Source organism: Rosa rugosa, chromosome 2 (genome assembly GCF_958449725.1).
Source record: "Rosa rugosa chromosome 2, drRosRugo1.1, whole genome shotgun sequence".
Classification (NCBI taxonomy): Eukaryota; Viridiplantae; Streptophyta; class Magnoliopsida; order Rosales; family Rosaceae; genus Rosa; species Rosa rugosa.
In genome coordinates this window covers 20291157-20311558 of record NC_084821.1, presented here as the reverse complement: position 1 = coordinate 20311558, position 20402 = coordinate 20291157, and the positions used below count along the sequence as shown (strand labels likewise).

General features: G+C 38.8%; 1 protein-coding gene and 1 long non-coding RNA gene across 4 annotated transcripts; one reads left to right on the top strand and one right to left on the bottom strand.

Annotated features, from left to right (window-relative positions):
- The first annotated feature begins 4766 nt into the window (after window positions 1-4766).
- Window positions 4767-6070, top strand: LOC133729093 (uncharacterized). The gene is made up of 3 exons (XR_009856237.1): window positions 4767-5057; window positions 5831-5889; window positions 5981-6070. It is a non-coding gene; the product is annotated as an uncharacterized LOC133729093 (long non-coding RNA).
- Window positions 6071-9179: 3109 nt separating this feature from the next.
- Window positions 9180-19224, bottom strand: LOC133728689 (uncharacterized). Of its 3 annotated transcripts, XR_009855965.1 has the most exons (20): window positions 18884-19224; window positions 18166-18269; window positions 17866-17952; window positions 17665-17740; window positions 17505-17579; window positions 17365-17418; window positions 16773-16832; window positions 16553-16669; window positions 15966-16060; window positions 15656-15864; window positions 15142-15239; window positions 13960-14063; window positions 13390-13555; window positions 12639-12761; window positions 12259-12341; window positions 11082-11223; window positions 10959-10988; window positions 10675-10745; window positions 9398-10382; window positions 9180-9290 (listed from the first exon to the last, which is right to left on the bottom strand). XR_009855965.1 is itself a non-coding variant. In XM_062156115.1 (19 exons), the coding sequence occupies exons 1-19, from the start codon at window positions 18914-18916 to the stop codon at window positions 9542-9544; spliced, it is 2568 nt and encodes an 855-aa protein (XP_062012099.1). In that variant the 5' UTR covers window positions 18917-19224; the 3' UTR covers window positions 9180-9541. The 3 variants fall into 3 exon arrangements, 2 of the variants coding, with proteins under 2 accessions (XP_062012099.1, XP_062012100.1); XM_062156115.1 differs by having other exon boundaries at window positions 9180-10382; XM_062156116.1 differs by having other exon boundaries at window positions 9180-10379.
- Between the last annotated feature and the right edge of the window lie 1178 nt (window positions 19225-20402).

Below are 20402 nucleotides of genomic sequence, written 5' to 3'. Positions count from 1 at the left end.
TGTTTCCACTCAGATGGTTTATCAAACACAAAACACCGCAAGTAGTGCTCAAGGGAACGATTCACCACCTCTGATTGGCGATCTGATTGGGGGTGATAGGCCGAGCTATGGCAGAGTTGAGTCCCTTGGAGCTTGAAGAAGTGAGTCCAAAAATTACTCAAGAAAATTGGGTCACGGTCACTGACTATGCATTTGGCATACCGTGGAGTCTGAAGATCTCCTTCATGAATATCTCCGCTATTTGGGATGAAGTAAATGGGTATGAAACAGGGATAAAGTGTGCAAATTTTGAGAGACGATTGACCACCACCATTATAGCATTAAACCCATGAGAATCTAGTAAGCCTTCCACAAAGTCCATTGAAATATCCTCCCATGTTTCTTCTGGTATAGGTAAGGGCTGTAGTAATCCTGGTGGGTGAATAGCCTCGTAGTTTTGTCTTTGGCATTGATCACAGGAAGAGATAAAGAGCCTGACATCCTTTCTCATACCAGGCCAGACGAAGTTGCGAGACAATCGAGCCAATGTTCTGAGGTACCCGGAATGGCCAGCTTGTAAGGAGGAATGAAACTCATGTAGTATTTTCACTATTTTGGCACGCCACTCAGAAGTTGCAGGTACAAAGATTTTTTTTTTTTGTACAGTAGTCGGCCATTGAGCAAAGTAAACTTCTTCTTGGTAGGTTTGCCTTGTGTAAGCTGTTGGTCTGGGCTTCCTTGTCATGTTTGCAGGCACTGTCAATTAAGGAGATGCTGTCGAACAGAGGGGCTGAAACAGTTTGAATAGAAAGCAATTCATGCTGACGTGAAAGCAAATCAGGTACCGTGTTAAGCCTGCCGGCCTTGTACTCAATTGTGTAGTTGTACCCCAATAGTTTTGCCAGCCATTTGTGTTGAGTTGGAGTAGAAATGCGTTGATCGAGCAGATGCTTAAGTGTTTGATGGTCTGTTCTGATTGTGAAGGAATTCCCAAGGAGGTAAGGCCTCCACTTGTCAATGGAGAACATGATAGCAAACATTTCCCGATCATAAGTAGACATGGCCTGACGTTTTGGTGATAGTGCTTTGCTAAAAAACGCCACTGGATGTTTGTCTTGGGTAAGAACAGCACCAATCCCCTGTGCACTCGCATCAGTCTCGACTGTAAATGGCTTTGAAAAATCCGGTAAGACGAGGACTGGAGCCGTGGTAACAGCTTGTTTGAGGTGGGCAAAGGCTTGTTCCGACTCGGGTGACCAGAAGATGTTATGCTTGAGCATTGCTGTCAAGGGTTGCGCTATAATCCCAAAATTCTGCACAAAACGCCTGTAATAGCAGGCTAAGCCGAGAAACCCGCCCAAGCCATAACAGTTTTGGGCTTGGGTCAATCAAGAATGCATTGGATTTTTGTTGGGTCCACCGAGACCCCCTGTACAGTGATTACATGGCCCAAATATTGTACACTGTGTTGAGCTAAAGAACATTTTGATAGCTTAACCTTGAGAGCATTTTCTCTCAACAAAGTAAAGACCACTTCAAGATGATTAATATGATCATGTAAATTTGAACTGTAGACCAAGATATCATAAAAACAAAACTAGAACATACTTACGCAGCATAGGCTTGAAAATGTGATTCATCAATGCTTGGAAAGTTGAAGGAGTGTTTGAGAGGCCAAATGGCATCACTAAGAACTCGAAATGTCCATAATGTGTACGAAACGCAGTTTTGGCTATGTCCTCCTCATGCATTCGTATTTGATGGTAACCGAAGCGAAGATCCAATTTGGAGAAGTATTTAGCCCCATGCAATTCATCTAAAAGCTCATCGACAACTGGAATCGGAAAGCAGTCTTTGATCGTTATGGCGTTGAGAGACCGATAATCAACACAAAAACACCAAGTGCCTTCTTTCTTTTTGACTAAAAGGACCGGGGAAGAGTAGGGGCTTGAGCTAGGTCGTATGATGCCGGAAGATAACATTTCGCTGACTTGGGCCTCGAGTTCACCCTTCTGTGAATGGGCATAGCGACAGGGCCGAACATTCACTGGCCCAGTGTTTGGCAACAGTGTGATTTTGTGGTCAATAGGTCGTTTGAGAGGCAGCCCTTGAGGTGGGTCAAACAAGTCACTGTAGTCTCGTAATAAGGCCTGGATACCTTCTGGGTGTGTTTCGGACTGAGTCATAGTGGGCTGCAAGAGGTCTTTGTAGCCCAATGCTTCTGATTGAACCAAGGCTACGAAATCTGAGTGTTCAGAGGTTTGCGTCTGGCTCGTAATCCCCTGCAATGAGTAAGAACGCTCATTCACGATGAAGAACATGATTTTTGCAGCAAAATGCCAACCAATGAATCCTAGTTGGTCGAGCCATTTAGCCCCGAGGACGAGGTCACACCCAACAACAAGTAGAAGAAGAAAATCATCGGTAAAAGAGTACTCTTGCATATGCACTGTGACGTTGGACACGGTCCCAGAAGGAATTAAAGTCTGGCCAGAAGCGGAGGTGAACTGCAGCTTGGGCATTTGGGAAATAGGCAGATTCAACTGATGAGCAATAACTGGGTTGAGGAAATTCATGGCAGACCCACAATCGATAAACACCCGGATCGGAATCCCTTCAATGGACCCTTTGAGTCACATCATGTCACTAATCTTGGTTTGGGTGATGGCGTGTAGAGGTAGGATGTCCTCTGAATCAGCGATTGGTTCATCTAACGCGGTTGCGGCATCGTGAAATTCCAACGGCTCTTCCGTGGACGCAGGAGTGGGAGCCTCCAGTATAGCCATAAACGGCTTTTTACAGACGTGGTATTTCGAATAGGGCTCATTACAGGTGTAGCAAAGGCCTTTTTCACGTCAATCACATTGCTCAGCTGTCGACCACCTTCGAAAAGGTGTAGCAGGTTTACCGGTTGACACGAGGTTTGAGTGTGGGTGCTGGGTAGGTGGGGTGGGGCTCACAGCTGGGAAGGGGTTGAGGGGTGGACCACTTGCAGGTTTAGAAGTGTACGACCACGGTTGGGACCTGAAATTTCGGCTCGTTGCAGCACGGAGGTCTTTGACCTTGGCCTCATAGCGCCTGGCAAGGCGGTGGGCATGGGACAGTGAACGTGGCTCCATGGCCATCACATCATGACGAATCTCGGTTTTCAGGCCACCAAGAAAAATAGGTAGTAGCTGCTCGTTGGACCACTCCAGAGCCCGGCATGAGAGTTTGATGAACTCATCCACAGAGTGTTCTTGCTGCAGGTGGGCTAGCTGGGATTTGAAGTCGGTGGTGTTGCCTGCTCCAAAGCGTTCGAGGAATGCTGTCAAGAATTGATCCCATGAGGAAAAAGGGTGGCGCTGCTCGAAGGCATTCATCCACACTGAAGCGTCGGGCCCGAAGTGTGAGGAGATAATGGACACTCGTTCATGGAGAGGAATCTGGTTGACCCGCAAGTATCGCTCAGCCATGGCGACCCAGCCTACTGCATCCTCACCATTGAAATGGTTTAAATCAATTTTTGGTGGTTTGAAAGTGTGGGTAGGGTGTTTGTTGGTGTCGGTAAGGTGGGAGGGTGTGAAGAGGAAGGGGTTGTGAGAGTGGGTCGGAGGTAACCTGATTGTTGATGGAGGTAATGGTGGAGTAAGTGGTTGAGGAGGCAGGGCTTGTGGTATAGTAGAAACCCGGAGGTGGGTGGATGGGACATGGGAGAAAGAAGGTAGAAGTGTGGTGGGTATGGCCATGAATATTGTGGCTGTGGAGGAGTAGAAAGTGGTATGGTAGTGGATTGGGAAAAGTTTGGGAGGGTGCTAGTTGCGGGGGAAAAGAATAGTGGTGGTACTCATGGTAGAGCTAGAAGATGAGGAGGTGGGGGTTGTTGAATTCAAGGAGCCAAAGGTGATTTGTGGGGAGCTAGAGGTTGTGCTAGCGGGTGGTTGTTGGCGTTGGACCAAGGAGGCTACAACGGTGTTCTGGAGCGCTGCAAACTGAGCAGACATTCGATTTTGAAAGGTTTCAAAGGATTGGTGAAGCTCTTCATTCTGGTTTTGGAGGAAGTCTATGGTATTTTGGAAGTTGAGGGCCTGGGTATCGGAGGCAGTGGATGAAGAAGAAGGTTGGTCAGTTGGTGGAGTAGGCGGTGGTGGTGGATCGACTAGGGCGGAGGAGAAGGGGACGGATGGGGTGGGGTTTTGCAGGCCACAGAGGGTCATGGCTTTGATACCAGTTGATAGGATTTAAAATATGCAGAGAAGATAAGGAATGAAAATGCAGAGAGATAAAGATTGAAATTGTAGAAGGAAAAAGTAATTGCATTTCATTGTTCAAGGATCCCTTGCCAGAATGGCTTGAGGTACAACATATAGGCTGGCAGCTGTCTCATACAAGTCAATTGCTCTACACGTGTTCATCAGGACCACAGCTAGGTGGTTGGGCTAATCTACTTGGGCCTAAAGATAATGGATTTGCATATGCAATTGTGAGGGTCTGGTTGTTGGTCTCAACAACCTCACTTCGACACTTCCTTACTTCCTCTGTTCCTCAACCCTCAGCCCCGACTTTCTCCTCTTCGTGGGACTCGCCGCTACCGGAGCCCGGACCGTCCGCCACTCCGCCGTTGCTCAACTCTAACGACACGAAGCCTCTCGAACCCGAAGTCAGTAGCTTTCCATCGCTGTCTCTCTTGAAGGTAAGTTCAATTCGGCCTCCGTTTTGATTTTCACCGATATGAGATTATGATCAGTGTAGCTACTAGCTAGTTGGTCTCCAATCCTATGTTTAAAACCTCTACTTGTGTGTGTAGCTAGAAGTTCCCGATTCATTTTGCTTCTCCTCAACATCAAGTCCTCAATCCTCACTAGCGGCGCCATCTTGTCTTCTTATTTTGTTTTTTCGACTTCAGAGTTCGGAGATTGAAGAAGACTCGGTGTTCTTTTCTCCTCCATAGCAGCAAGCCAGAAACGCTTAACTTGTGTTTTGCAAGTCAGGTCTTGAATCGATTTCAATTGCTCTCAACCGATTGTTGTATTCCTTAGGTGATTTCTTCATTGGCTACTGGTTCTTGGGCTGATCCGAGATCAACTTCATCATCTCAGGTAGCTGACTTGTCTAGTAAGGGTTTACGATTTTCTGGAAATTGGATAATTGGATTGGATGTGTTGAGACTTGTTGGCTTGTTGCTGCATTTATAACTTTGGAATACGCTGGTTTGTGAATACATGTTGAATACTTTTGGATTGGATGTGTTGAGACTTGTTGAATACTGGGTAATTGTTTATGCTGGATTTTGACTACTGGGATTGTAGAGTATCTGGGGGTTGTGGGTTTTTAATCTGTGGAGGGTTTGTTTTGGAGCCAAGAATTGTGGGTTTTATGGTCTGGTGGCGACGAATTTGAGAGGAGGGGGAAAGGAGTTTGGAGTGGGATTTGAATGATTGGAAGTGGGATGGTGATATCTTTCTGTAAATGTATTTTAAATTTTGGTACTTGCCTATTTTCATATGCATCTGTTCTGGAAGATATGCTTCCAGAAGTAGCTCAAACAGGTTTAGATTATAGGTCTCAGTATTGATAGGTTTTTTATGTGAATTGTGGCTACTTAAGCACTTATTTGAAATTGGGGCTTGAACTGTGTACCTGTGAATCTTCAGAAATTGTCCACTTGAGTAATTTGGAGTGTGCTTGAGCAAGGGAGGAAGAAGTTAAGAAGAGGCTCTAAGGCTGTCTATATTGGTCCACAACTACATTATTTCTCAAAAGATCGTAAGCTTTCTGACATTACTATATTCTGGTCTGATTGTTTTTGTTCTTTCTAATATTGCAATTATATCCTATGTTTAAAATCTCTACTTGTGTGATGACTGTGTAGGAACCAAATAGTAGTTCCCGATTCTCTGTGACCTGTGTTGACTGTGTTCCGATTGAAAGGTAAGTAATGAGGTGTGCTTTTGTGCTTTTGTTTAACAGATTTCATTGATTTACTTTTATTATTGCTAATTTTTTGTTATTATTGTTGTAGATTAGCTTGGAATAGACTTGCAGATTTGGGCTAGACTTTGGTGTTTATAGCCGGATTAGCCGCGATCTTTCTGGATAAGGTAAGAGCCGAATTGAAAGATGGTTTCAGTTTATGTTATGTTGTGTATATCCATTTTTATGTTTATAGCTTGGTTAATTGCAAGTAAAATATGTAGTAAAGCTATAGATATATGAAAGATGTATTCTTCCTGTATAAACAAGTGTTATCCTCCAGTTACAAGATTTTCACTTGTAAATGACATTTTGACTTGATCTGAAACTTCCAGGTACTTTGCATTTGCTTTGGTTGAGTAGTGAGTAGTTCTAGATTTGTGATTGCTGAAAATGAAGAGGCAAATGGAGAAATCTAAGTCATGTGGTACAAGTTCAACCTCAGCCCCGAAACATAAATCGTCTTCATCATCTCAGGTAGCAATTTGGAAAAACAAATCTGTAATTTGATTCTGTTTCTGTTTCAAGTGTTACCAAATATGTTTTGCTGTTTCTTTTTGGTTTATATATTAGTAAGGAAAATCAAGATCGTGTTTGGTCTATATATTACTAAAACCTGGAATTTTAGGACATTAATACTTCATTCTGGAAAAACAATGCCATTGCTGCATTTTTGGACATTAATTCTTCTTCTTTTTTTTATGACAAATGAACTTTAAATGAAATTAATTCTTTTGGTCTATATATTACTAAAACCTGGAATTTTAGGACATTAATACTTCATTCTGGAAAAACAATGCCATTGCTGCATTTTTGGACATTAATTCTTCATTTTCTTTTTTATAACAAATGAACTTTAAATGAAAGAGGCAAGGAGATTGCATATTGTTTCTGTTTGGTCTATATACTATTTCTGTTTTGGTTTCTTATTGCAGTTTCTGTATTGCCATTTCTTACTGAGTTACTGCAGTTTATGTTTTCTGTTTTGTATAGCAGTTTATGTATTTTGTTTCTATTTGCAGTTTGATTTTTGCACTTTCTTACTGCAGTTTATGTTTTCTGTTTTGTATTGCAGTTTATGTATTTTGTTTCTGATTGCAATTTGAGTTTTTCACTTTCTTACTGCAGTTTCTGCTTTTGGTTTCTTATTGCAGTTTCTGTAATCTGTTTTGCTTTATTTTCTTTTCTGCATTTCTGTTTTATGTCTATGTATTGATATAGTCTAACAATCAAATTCTATAAACTGCAGATCAACACTAGTATTGGTGAATCGACAACACCAATACCAGTTGACGAAAGAAGTAATGCTGCAAATCCGGAAGAAGAAAGAGGAAGCCAAGCAACCGAGGTTGAAGATGATGGAAGTGTGGAAAGCATCCTTGAGGCGTTGAAACGGAAGGAAATGTCAGATATTTGGAATCATTTTGATAGGAAGGTGGTGGAGGGTAGAATTAAGGGTGCATGTAATTATTGCGCAAAATAATTCTATGCTGATCCTAGGAAGAATGGTACAATCTCCCTTCTAAATCATATGGACAAGTGTCCAAAGTATCCCCCTAATATTGAGAAGTTGAAAGCTAAAAGGCAAAAGATTTTCTCTTTTAAAAAACCAACTACTGAGTTGTGTACTGTAGAATGCACTCAAGAAGAGCTATATATGTTATGTGTGGAGTACATTATATTAGATGAGCTACCATTTTCTCATGTGGAGGGAGAGGGGTTTAGGCGTTTTATGGGTAGAGCTCTTCCTTATTGGAGAATTCCTTCCCGTAAGACAATAGCAAAGGATGTCCTTAAGCTTTATTTGGGGGAAAAGAAAAAATTGATGGATCAATTGAGTAGATATAGGTTGTCTCTTACAACCGATACTTGGACTTCTATTCAAAACATTAATTATATGGTCCTCACTGCACATTTTATTGATGATAATTGGGTGTTGCATGAGAGAATTTTAAATTTTTGTGTGATTCCAAATCATAAGGGAGAGGCTATTGCTAAGCTATTGGAGGATTCTTGATGATGGGGATATGGATGAAAAGGTGGAAGCTAACACAAAGAGTGTGAAAGATATCTTGTATGACATTTACAAGGTGTATGAGGAAGAGGGAAGGGAAAATGGTGTTGTGAGGTTGGTGGTTCTCAAGTATCAAGTGAGGGGATATCTAGTTCAAGTAAGGGTCTAATGGAGTTAGAAAGGAGATTGAAAGAGAAGGAGCAAAGGAGAATAGCAAAGAAAGCCGAGATCGTAAACAACGATGTGGATAAATATCTTGGAGATCCTATTGAAGGAGATGGTGAAGGCTTTGACTTGTTGGATTGGTGGAGGGTGAATGGAGTTTGTAAATATCATATATTAGCCGGCATTGCAAAGGATATTCTAGCTATTCCGGTGTCAACCATAGCTTCGGAATCTTCCTTTAGCACGAGTGGGAGGATTATTGATCCATACCGTAGCTCCCTAAGTCCTAGAATGGTGGAGGCCTTGATATGTACACAAAATTGGCTTAGGAGTGAAAATGTGTATCTACATCATATGCCTACTATTAAGGAGATGGAGTTATATGAAGAAGCGGAAAGAGGTAATTGTTTCTAGTTTCTTAGTTAAAGTTTTTTGGGTTAATGAAGTTGTAATATTTATGTTATATATGATTGTATGTATTTGTTTTCTAATGTTGTTCTTTTTATTATTCTCTTATACTAATGTAGAGATGCTTAAGATGTCATGTGGAGCTGCAGTGGAGAGTAGTCGGAGCGGAATGTTACCTCCAAAGTCGAAGACTTCATCTTTCCGAGCTTGAGATCATGCCATTGCCCTCCTTCATATGTTGATGTTGGTTCATTCTTTTTGTGATGTTTAATCTTTTAGTGAATTTATACATTTTTAATTTGTGAGGTTAGTGTTGATGTAATGATGGACTTCTATAAAATTTGGACTCTATTTTTTGACCATTTCATTTGTTGATGCTAGAACTTGATGGACTATATCAATTGAATTATATGGACTATGGAATATGGAATTATAGATTATTGTCTATTGAAGTACAAAGCATGCATTAGTAAACTTGTAAACTCATTGTTATAGATTATTATTATAGGTTTGAAGAAACAAAAACTTCTCAAGTTACAATACCAAAGAAGTATATTTGGTAAAAATCTGTTTTCCAAAAACAAAACAAAAAAACCGAAACTGGGCCGAACATAATCGGTTCGGTTTTCGGTGTCAACTTCTCAAAACACAATCTCAGAGAGGTCTACCAATATCAAAACTTCTAATATAGAACAAGAATACCTAACCAATAATTAAGGAGTCCAGGTTCCACATTAAAAATGATTCCAGCCATAAACGAAAAAAAATGGACCTGGGAAATTCCATAATCAGTATTAAGAAAAAAAAAGAAAAAGAAGACCCTGAATAATAAACAATGAATAACAATAAATAAACAGAAATACCCATAACACAACCTACCATCTGATCCCATTTCGTAACAGAAGTGTACTGTACATAAGACTCCTGCGCAAGCCAATTTCAACTCAAAATCAGATCTGTGGCCGTCAGACCCAATTTTGGATTTGCAAGCCTAAGCAGGACCACCAAGGCATCAACCCATCATTACTCCAAAACAGCAACCTCTTGATCAACACGCCAATAATTGGCATCATTGAACTCCTTACTTGCAGGCCCACCCTCATCCGAATTCTCCTTTTCCGACACCTTTGACACAATGTTTTTCTTCAATGGCCCAGCCTCCCCAACTATGCCCTCTTTAAGAGCCTGATCCATAGCCTTCTCGGTACCTTCTAATTCCACACCAACAAATTCAACATCCTCTTCAAACAATGATGGTACAGCAGTTGATCTCTGGGTTGCATCGCTGCCTACTGACCCTTCACTGGAAGTATCAGTGGTTGTTGGAGAACCATTTGGAAGTATAGATTCTCCTCCACTTGAAGGCAAACTAGTATCAGGTATCACTAGCTCAGGTTGGGTGGAAGATTTCGCATCAGTGTCATTATGATCCTCAAATGGATTTACACTTGAACCACCAACTTGCAAATCAGACGATTCACCCCAACTTACCCATTCAGGTAAAGGCCTGTTGCCAAACAAGTCCTCATTGTCAGTTGACTCAAATCTGAAGAACCCCATATCAAGCGAGGCACTTGCGTTCTCACCATCTGGGTTCAGGTTTCCAGCGCTCATGGAACCACTCCCACTAGGTCCATTCAGATGGTCTTTGCTGGAACTCGATGTGCCATTGACAGAGTCTTTACTTCCAGCCAACTCATCATCCTCCCCTACGACAACCTCATCATCACTGCTACTATTTCCACCATTCGCAGTCCCATTCAAGTTTATATCATCCATCATGTCTGAGGGTGATGCATCCGTAGAAGCATTACCAATTCTATCATCTTGGAATGCAAACCAGTTTGAATTTGTGAATAAACTGCTGCATTAAGGACAATAGCTAATCAGCATTTCCATTAACATAATTGATTCTGCAAATAAACTTTTATAGTATACAACAACGTTTTCATACACTTCCAACAATATCAAGCTCTTGAATTCATCTCTCATGAAGCACACAGATGGAAAATTCACCAGTGGTCAGACTAATACAGTGAAACATCCGCAGAAGAGTTTTCCCAGAAAACTAACTAGGAGAAGTAACTAATGCACTAGGAGTTGTTTCCCTTCATACAAAATCCAGTACGTAAACTAAAATGGATTTAGGAACTCACCTCCCATGGTCATCCCCAAGCCTCAAGGATGATATGACTACTTCAGCAGATTCATCATCAAAGTACACATCCTGTATATTACAATCAAACCACCTCATTCAGAACCTAACTAAAAACAACTAGATCATTTTTAAGCGGGGAAAACACAATCAACCAAAGATTTTTTTGGATCTTGTTTCGGTCTCAGAGCCACACTTATGTGAAATTAATTTTTTTTATCCCCAAGCCCAGTACATGAACCCAGGAAACAACAGAGGTAGAAAATAGAAATGCCAAAATATTACCTCGTCATCTCGATCAAGAGCTCCATGGTCCTACAGCCAGATCAATCATATCATTCATCCATAAAAACCAATGGCGAGGAACAAAAAGGTATGGACACCGGATTAAATAAATAGATAAAATACCTCTCCGGCATCCTCATTCCCATATATTTTGTATCTAAAAGCCTGGCTTAGATTGTTTGCTAGCTCTGCTACATCATAATCTCTGTCAGTCATCTCTTCATCATCACTATCTCTTGTTCTGTCATGCAAGGCAGTGGGCCGCCTGTACGTAACACATAGATACAGAAGTGAACTCAAAGTTGAGATCCAATAAAAAGAATCCAATACATAGAAGTGCATCAGTTGACCATTTTAATAACGCTGGCAGATCTGTCCATAAAAGCGCAAAAATATGCTATGTGCAAGAATCATCTTAGGAAGTCGCTGTAATTTATTGGGGAAAAAATTGTTCATTAGAAAAATCAAATCAAACTTCTTACAATCTTTCAACGTACATCATAACTAACATTTCAAAATTCATGTCATATGTTCACATGGTGTTATGTTAAAAATAGAAAGAGCACAATTTGTTTTCCCAAGTATCTACTACACTTTTATACGCATATATGATTTGAGTTTCAATCAAAAAATTGTGATAATTAATGCATTATGTAGTATTTGAATCATATGTGATTATGCTTACAGAAAAATAACAAAAGAATTAGGCCTAAATCATTTACATCTATGACGGCAAAGTTGTAATTATAACTTCACAACAAAACACCACCAAAAATTTGAAGAGAACAAGGTTTAAACTATCTAAATTATCTATCACGAGAGAGGCATATGAAAACATAACAGAATGGGAAAAGAATTATGTAGTTTAAACTAATGGGCAAGAAAAAGGGTGTGAAAAGCTTTGTTTATAAAATTGGTTTATTGCTTAACAAATAAGTGGTGACAGTGTAGTGCTTATGTAGAGTAGTGGTAAACTTCTGCTTTTGACAAACTTTGTGGGGCTAGATTTATATATGAATTGATGATATTGACATATCCAATTTCTAGTTTACTGTTCTGCGGGTTTTATTAGACAGGCACAACATATAGTACACGTGAAAGAATCCAATATATAGGATCATTCAAGGCCACATAATACTATTGCTACTTAAGCCTCACATCTTATAGTTGCAAGACTAAACTTAAACGGGCCATGGCCTAAACTAACCAACAACAAAGTTAATTTGGACTCGATACTACTGAATCCAGAAAAGTAGGTAGAATGTGCATTGCAAAGCAGATATATGACACAAGAGCATACCCACAAGCCCATCGATAAACATTTTCAACTGCATTGCGCTCTTGCAAAACTGTAGCTTGCCACTCATTCCATTCAGTATTTTCCTAGAGAGAACCAGCAAAACAAATTGGTGTTAGAGAGAATATAAAAGCATGTATATTAAACATCAAACAGACTACTTGAGTAATATATATATATAGTAGCCAAACATGTAACTTCAACATTATCATTTTGCTAGAAACAGAGTAAAATAAATAAATGGAGCTAATGATACAAAGGTATAACTGAAATACAGTGAAATCGCTTCATCGATGATACACATAATCACTTCTGACATACACTGTAATTGTAGCTAGTATCCAATTTTAGGTGCCTTATAGTACTCGAAACCCACAACCAACCTGGAGGCATGCCTGAACACGGCTTTGGCTGTTCCCCAACTGAATGAGCTTATTAGAAATTCGTGTTATGTGTCCAAGGTTTCCCGCCCGTGGGGTCAATTTTCCCACAGCAGGTGCTGTTGGCTACAAAATGAGGGAAAAGTAAAATTATCAGAACTTGAAATAAAATCAAGACCAAGTACGTAATTATTTATATATTCTGAGTGCAATTGCAAATTACAAACTCCATTTAAGTAAAAGCATGCTCGATCTTCTTGACTACACCTCATTGCAAAGTGTTAAGAGGAAATCAATACTCTCCTATATTGATTTCCTCTCCACAATCAAAACTGATTGTGTAACCTCTCCACAATCAAAACTAATTGTGTAACTGTAGATTAGTTTTGAATATTTGTATTTATAGCATTGAATTCTGTTGGTAACAGTAGAGCAGATCTTAGCTATATAATTGTACAATTGTAAACATACAGATCAATGAAAATCATATTTAACACAAATGATGGAAATTAACACATTATATAAATATATAACATGTTGAGCATTTAATGTGGTGCACAATTCTACTTTTTTTTTTTCTTTTTGCTTTTAAAAGAGGATCAAAAGGTTTCACTCCTGCCCCCATGGTGACTCGAACCCATGACTTCGTACATAGGTAGTGGGCGCTCTAACCACTGAGCTAACCCCGTGGTGCACAATTCTACATGAAAATAACCACAATTCATCCATATATCCAGTAAATGCATCTCCCTACCTTATTGGTATCGCCAGAAACAATGGGATGTTTATCTGTTTGGAGAAACTTTCCCACTAAATCACACTCCCGAAGAAGATGGTCCACAATGGCATCACTCTTGCTCTCCAAACATGATAATATGATACTATCGACATGATGATGCAATGAATTATTGAATGGATATCTGCATTTAATCAAATAAACACAGTAAGTTACTCCAAATTAGATCTTCATTAATGTAATAAATAGAACAGCATGTCTTACTTTTTCAAATCGAATTTTAAATTAAAATCAAAATTATTTAATTTGATTTAATAAAATTTAAAATTAGAACGAAGTTAAGATTATTGTCTATACCAAACTAAAACAAGTGACATTATTATTACTGATCAATAAAAATACGAAGCTATCCTCAGGACACATGCAGGCACCGAATGAGACATTCAATATGAGACCAACGTTCTAGTGAAAATTAAAAATTAAAAATAAAAAGAATAGGTGCAGTTTTAAGAAGAAACCTAGTTGAGAGCATGTCCGTTGTTCCAGTATGGAAAGTCAGAAGATTGAACAATCGAAGTAGTAACTTACTCAAAGAAAAGATCAATGACCCGTTGTATGGTTCCCGAGCTAACCAGTTCTTTTTCTGCATCTTCATTGCCAGATCTCAATAGAACAGCAATGAACTCCACTACCTGAAATATATTTGACAGTTAGACAAGCATTACACAAAATGTCAATTCTTTGCATTTACCAGTTCTTTTTTAATCATCCCGCCTTTCATTTTTAATAGCAGTCAACTTAACATAGAGGTTGGAGGGTACGATCATCTTTCCAATCTTAAGAAACCCAAAAGGCCAAAAAAAAACACAAAAAAAAAAGTACAAAAGCATCTTCTTTATCTATATAAAAGGAAGCAGATTAAATTGGATGGAAGCTCTCAAAATGGGCACTTCCATCTCGATAAGCTACCACACGATGACCAGGCCGAATGCATGCAGAAGCAGAATAGTAATCGATGGCAGACAGAAGCAGAATAGTATGAGTGCTGAAGTGAAGAAAATATGGTAGCAGAACGCGGGTGGGGTTAACTGTTTCAAATAGAGCTAACAAAGAAAAGGCATGCTACTGTTGAAGGTAGAATGGAGCACTGGTTTTCCTAGAGAGCCAGGAACCTGCACTTTAATAGCGTAGTTGAAAAAAAGTTGGGGGCCTTGGAGATGGATTCTTTTTGCTGCTGCTCCAATTTTTAGTCTCATAGGCATCATTTTTGTCACCTGAAACAGATTCTGTGGCAGAGATTCCACCAGGCTTCCAGCTTTTTATGTTAGAATCACGTAAAATGTTTACTTGTACCTCTGCACCTTGTATTACCAATGTGAGTTCAGATTTTAGGTAATACCAGTTGACTTTTCCATCACTGAGCAAGGCGAACTTTTCTTTCAGAAGTATACTTGTTCTCTTGTTTAATAGTCATTGAGGTTTCATGTATCGAGCTTTATTTTAAGACCACCAATTTGTCCCTTGATTGATCAGAGGGTAGATCTCCAATTTTGTCAGCCAAACCAAGTCAAGTGAAATTTTGCTGTTAAGAGTGATTAATAGGAAAGGTGTGTACAAGGACTAAATGAGACCACAGGAGTCTAGTTGGAAAGATCTATAACCTCAGGTAATCAGCATGAAATTAATCATTGAATAAATGACAGCTATAGTATTTAATCAACTCCAGTTCAGAGCATAATTGGAGGTCATATACTGAATAACCAAACTAACCTTCAGACGATGCTTTCCAAGTGGAGGCCTCAACTCGCCATATGTTGTCGGCAATATCTTCTCATCCGATGCCACATTCAAAAGCGTAAGCAAGTCACCTGCACAACGAAACTTTAAATCTTGAAATCATACTGACAAAACAATTCGTGTTCTTTAAGGCAGCTATAGTGCAAGGATTGTACAGATGACAGAAAATGCATCACTCAATTAATGAATCAAATAGCCCTTAGATTTCCCACCAGTTAACAGACATTAGCAATATATTTTACCCTATAGTTATGAGCCACTTAATAATCCAAGCTGCTGTGAGGCTCAATTACTTCCACCATTCATGGACTGGACCTAAGATAGCCCCTTTAAAGTGGATATGAAGTCCATGTTAAATTGAAATTCTACAAAGCATGGACATTCAAAATTTGTGCTGGGAAATGAACTGAAAATAACACAATATAATGTAATATGCAATAGAGTTTTCATATAATACGTTTGGTTGGAAACTATTTAGCAGACTCACCGAGTTTTGGGAGCATTGCACTGACAGTGTCTGGATTAACAGGGATTGGAGACTCATACATATGTTGGCTCCGAAAAGAATGAAACAAGGGTGAAGAAGCTGCTGATCTTTTGGGATCCAACAAAGATATGCAGACAGAAAGTGAATTCACAAGGCCAGACTTTGAAGGTGAATCTTCCAATGCATGATCAAATATCCTTGTGACGAAACTGCATATGAATTATTTTAACAATTCAAAACCACCATCCAAAAACTATGTACAGAAACATTATAAAACAATCATTGCCAAACAATGGCTCTCACTGCAAACCTTGGGCTAGAAAGCTTGGTGGCTAGGGCTGATGGGGCATTTCGAGTTATAGCAGAAAGTGTTTCTGCTGCATTAGCATGAACTTCAGGAGAATTCTGATCAAAAGTCAAAGAAAGCTGTTAGATGTTCAATCTGTGACAGCACCACTGAGGTAACCTATTCAAAATTTAATTCAAACTTCTTTAGCATATATAAATTTATATGTTACCAACTACTGTTTTCTTCATTTAGTTATTCTCTTGTGCTTTTTTCCCACATTGTTATCAATTCTTGCAAAAAGAAACTATAACATATAAAACACCAAACAGAAAGACCAAAGGTAGACAGTTAAGTCGAGAACGCAAGCAACGCAATTTACAATTTGCAGCACTCTTATGTAACATTTGAAAAAAGCAATAGACATACACATGACACGTGCAAAACTCTCCAATAAGTTATTTTTTCCATATATGGTTCTCTACTTGAGGTAATCAACTGAACGGTGACCAGAATATTAAAGAAAAAGGAACTGCAATTTCACATACGTAAAAATGTCTGTGGTTGCTACAAGAAGTACGTAAGTAGTCAACAGTTAATCTTTCACTTACAGATGGACTCAATTTGTCTACAATCATCTCTAGCAGATTACTCTCAGCTAACCATTGCATCACATCTATAAAATTGGGATACACGTGGTCGTCCGCGCCAACAAGTCGAACCAAAACCTGTGCCATGAAAGTGCCTTAGATATAATTTCAAACAAAACAACTTGCATGCATAACTGTCATCTATTTTAAACTCACTTCTGCAAAATTAACTCTTAATTACCTCCATGATAGATGTAATTCCTATCAAATCAACTAGTTGCCGGAAAACATCCTGATGAGCCTGTACAATAATTTCAGAACATTAACCACATTTCAGAGAACTTGCCTCAAAATTTTGTGAGCAGTCAGTGGAGGGAATATATAGTAAAGTCAATCAATGCTGAACCTAGTGAAAATAACTTGTCTGTTTAAGAAGCAAATAACGATATTTAATAAGGCAAACATAAGGGACTACTACAAACACAGATAAGACAACTCCAAAACATCCTGATTTTTCTTAAAAGATCAACTGTCATAACAACACAAGTTTGGCGCCAAATGTCATGACCCAGAGCATAGGGCCAATGTTTAGCAATACACTCTAAACCACCCTGAGAATCTACACAGAAGGGGGAAACATATAAAAGAATACTGTGCATCTTCATGTCGAAGAGTATATACAAAACATTCTAAAAAGTGTAGGACGCTTGCAATATGAAGATGCAGTCAATGGTCCAATACATGCACAGTTTCTGCTCCACATTGATGCAATGGATAAAATCAGATAAGCCAATATGCAATGGATAAAATCAGATAAGCCAATAATTACTTACTTGAACATAATTCATAAGTGGGACTGTCTTCCGTATCATAAGGCATACAACAACCTACATTGGCCACAAACTAAATAGCATCAAACAATCTGTTTTCTCACCAACATTAAGAGAGAATTACAAACATCATCGTAGCTTACCTTGCTAAAATACCCAGCCAGTAGGGCACTATGGGTACGATTTGGTTCCAAGAAGGAGAAGAGTAAGTTCATGAGCTACGATCACATAATAAGAGCGTCAGTAATAACAAAATTTTAGACATCGACTTTCTTATTAAATACAACATGTGATCATGAATACCTCCTCTTCCTCCACCAAAGTCTTTAAAATTACGTCAATTTCACATGTGAAAACCTCACAAGCAATGAACGGGAACCTAAATCATGAAACAAATTTACTTAATCAGAAACAAAACCAAGCGAAATTTAGAACACTTTGGAGTGCGGGCATTTGAACATATTAAAAAAGAAACTAAAATTCTTTGTCAAGTCAGAAGAATACTTGAAGGTTCGTTTGCTTTCCGCATCCTCAGGAGGCTCTTCAACAATATAACGCAGTAATTGCTCCACCTGGGCTCTATCCCGTAAACTGAAAACAACAATTACACAAGGGTATGAGGGTTTATCATCCACAATCATGTTAGATACAATACATGACATCATCTACAATTCATTCCTCCATAAAAACCCAAAATTGGGAAGGAAAGGGAGCAAATTTTAGTATTGAACTTATAACAAATTCAGAAGGAAACTTGAGATCAGGAATAGCACTAGCCCAAAAGAGAGTTCAGCGGGGCATTACAAATTAATGAGTCGAGTGTTTAAGGCTTTGCATTCTTGGATAATTTCTTCTTCGTCCAGAAGCTCCTCCAATGTAAAATTCTCCTTATCTAGCACCGCCTCCACCTGTAGAAAAGAGAAACCAGAAGGCCAAATGTAATAATGAGAACGACACAAAAAATAGATAAGCAAGAAACTGATCGTGGGCTTGAAAGCACTTAAAATTCAATAGTTTAACGGTGCTACTCGTGCCTATAACTCGGCAAATAGGCAGTACCTACAAACTAGTAGCTGCTAAAGAATGCAGCCTTCCTTATATCCAAACCCTTAAAAAAACAAGCATGACATTCAAAAATTGTTCTTTCCCTATTTTCCTTCAGTGTCTCGAAAACAAAACAGAGGGTAATCACAAATAGGTAAAACATCCAATTTGAGCTCTTACATAGTAAAACCAATCCCGGAAAAAATACAGCTCACAAAATCCACGTTCCATTCAATCCATGTAACTAGTACAACTAAGTTAGATCAGTACACAACAAATTACAATTAAGATACTAACGGAGCGGTGCTTGGATTAAGATAAACAACAAATAAACTTAACTAGCAGTTAAAATAGAGCGATTAAACTCGTTCATAAGCAAATTAATCAAACAGAAGACCGGTTAAATTCCCTCATAAAAGAAGCAGCAGAAACTTAGGTTTTGAAATTGAAAGAGAAAGTAAAGGTTAGAGAGAGTTACAGGCGAGGAGGGAGATGTGAGCTTCCAAAACATGGTGGAGAGCAAGAAAGCGAAGAGCGGAGCTGGGAAGTAAGAGCCGTCTTAGATCTGTGAACCCTAGAAGAAGCAGCAGCAGCAGCAGCAAATCTAGGGAGGACCGAAGCGAAGACGACGAAGTGGACTGGGAAGAGAAGCTTGTGAAGCTGGAGAGCCGAAACCCTAGGTTTTGAGGGAGATCGATTAGGGAACAAGGGCCGTGAAGATCGAGAGGGAGGGAGAGAGAAAGAGAGAGGAAATGAGCCCCAAAAAGAGAAAAATATTAAGCTGCGAAGTGAAAGAAAAGCCTAATTGGCTTATTAGCTAAAAATCGGTGAGAGCTGTTGAGACTTGAGAGAGAGGAGAGCCGCAAAAGTACAAATGTGTAGCTCCGGATTTCTTTTTTTTCTTTTTTTGTTTTGAATTCAATTATCGTGTGTTTTTGTGGAAAAATATCCTTTTTTGAAACTTTCTTTTTATTTTTTAGAAAAATGACTATGGGTTCAAACTAGAAAAAAGTTTGATTGAACACCGTGTAATGTGTGAGATATTATATAGATATCACTATCAATTGTTGATGTTGGTGGTGGCAATGAGGATGAAATTTGAATCTAGTGGTGACCTTGGGGTTTAGTACAAATGTACGCCTAATATAATTCAATTAATAAAAAAAGTTAAGTGTTGTGTCACGTTCTATTAAATTCTTTCGAGATTATAGAAGTGTTTAACAAAGATTCTAGTACATATAACATTACATTAACTATATGGTTCACGTTTGTGCATAATCTTTACTTGCGTTATTTTTTTTTTTTTTTTTGACAGAGTAATAGAGATTTCATTTAATCCCAAAGCCAGAACGGCACAAATAAGCCGTATATGTTTGTACCATAAATCAGTGGTCAAGCAGTTAAGGGAATACGGGTATCATCCACTAGTACAATGAAGCTCACTTATATTCAAGAGCCTACACAACTACAAATCTCAGCTTACACTAAGAAAACTATCTTGAATCTCCCTTCGTCAATGCACTCAATTGTGGTACTCCAGGAGATTCATTAACTTGATGTAAAAAGAAACCATAATCGTGCAGACGAAGGGACCTTATTCAACTAGTTTTATTTTAGAAATTCTTCTATGCGCCGACCGTGCAAATGACCTAACACTTATAAAATGATCTCAACATTTGATATTTATAATCAATATTTTTTTTTTAATAATCAAAAAGTGTATTTAATGTAATGCAATCATCCATTCATGTTGGTGCAAGTACACGTCGGTGATCTGAATCTTCCCCCGTTTTATTCTCATTAAATTTGAGTGAAGCTTCAATTTTGCCCTCATCAAAAATCGTAAACGAAGACATGTGAATAATAAAGATTGATCTAGAAATTAACAAAGATTGATCTAGTAATAAATATTAATTACAGACATGTATTATTAATTATATTTCTATGTTGCAATAATACAATACCCTAATGTTATGATGATTACTTTTACTTTGGGA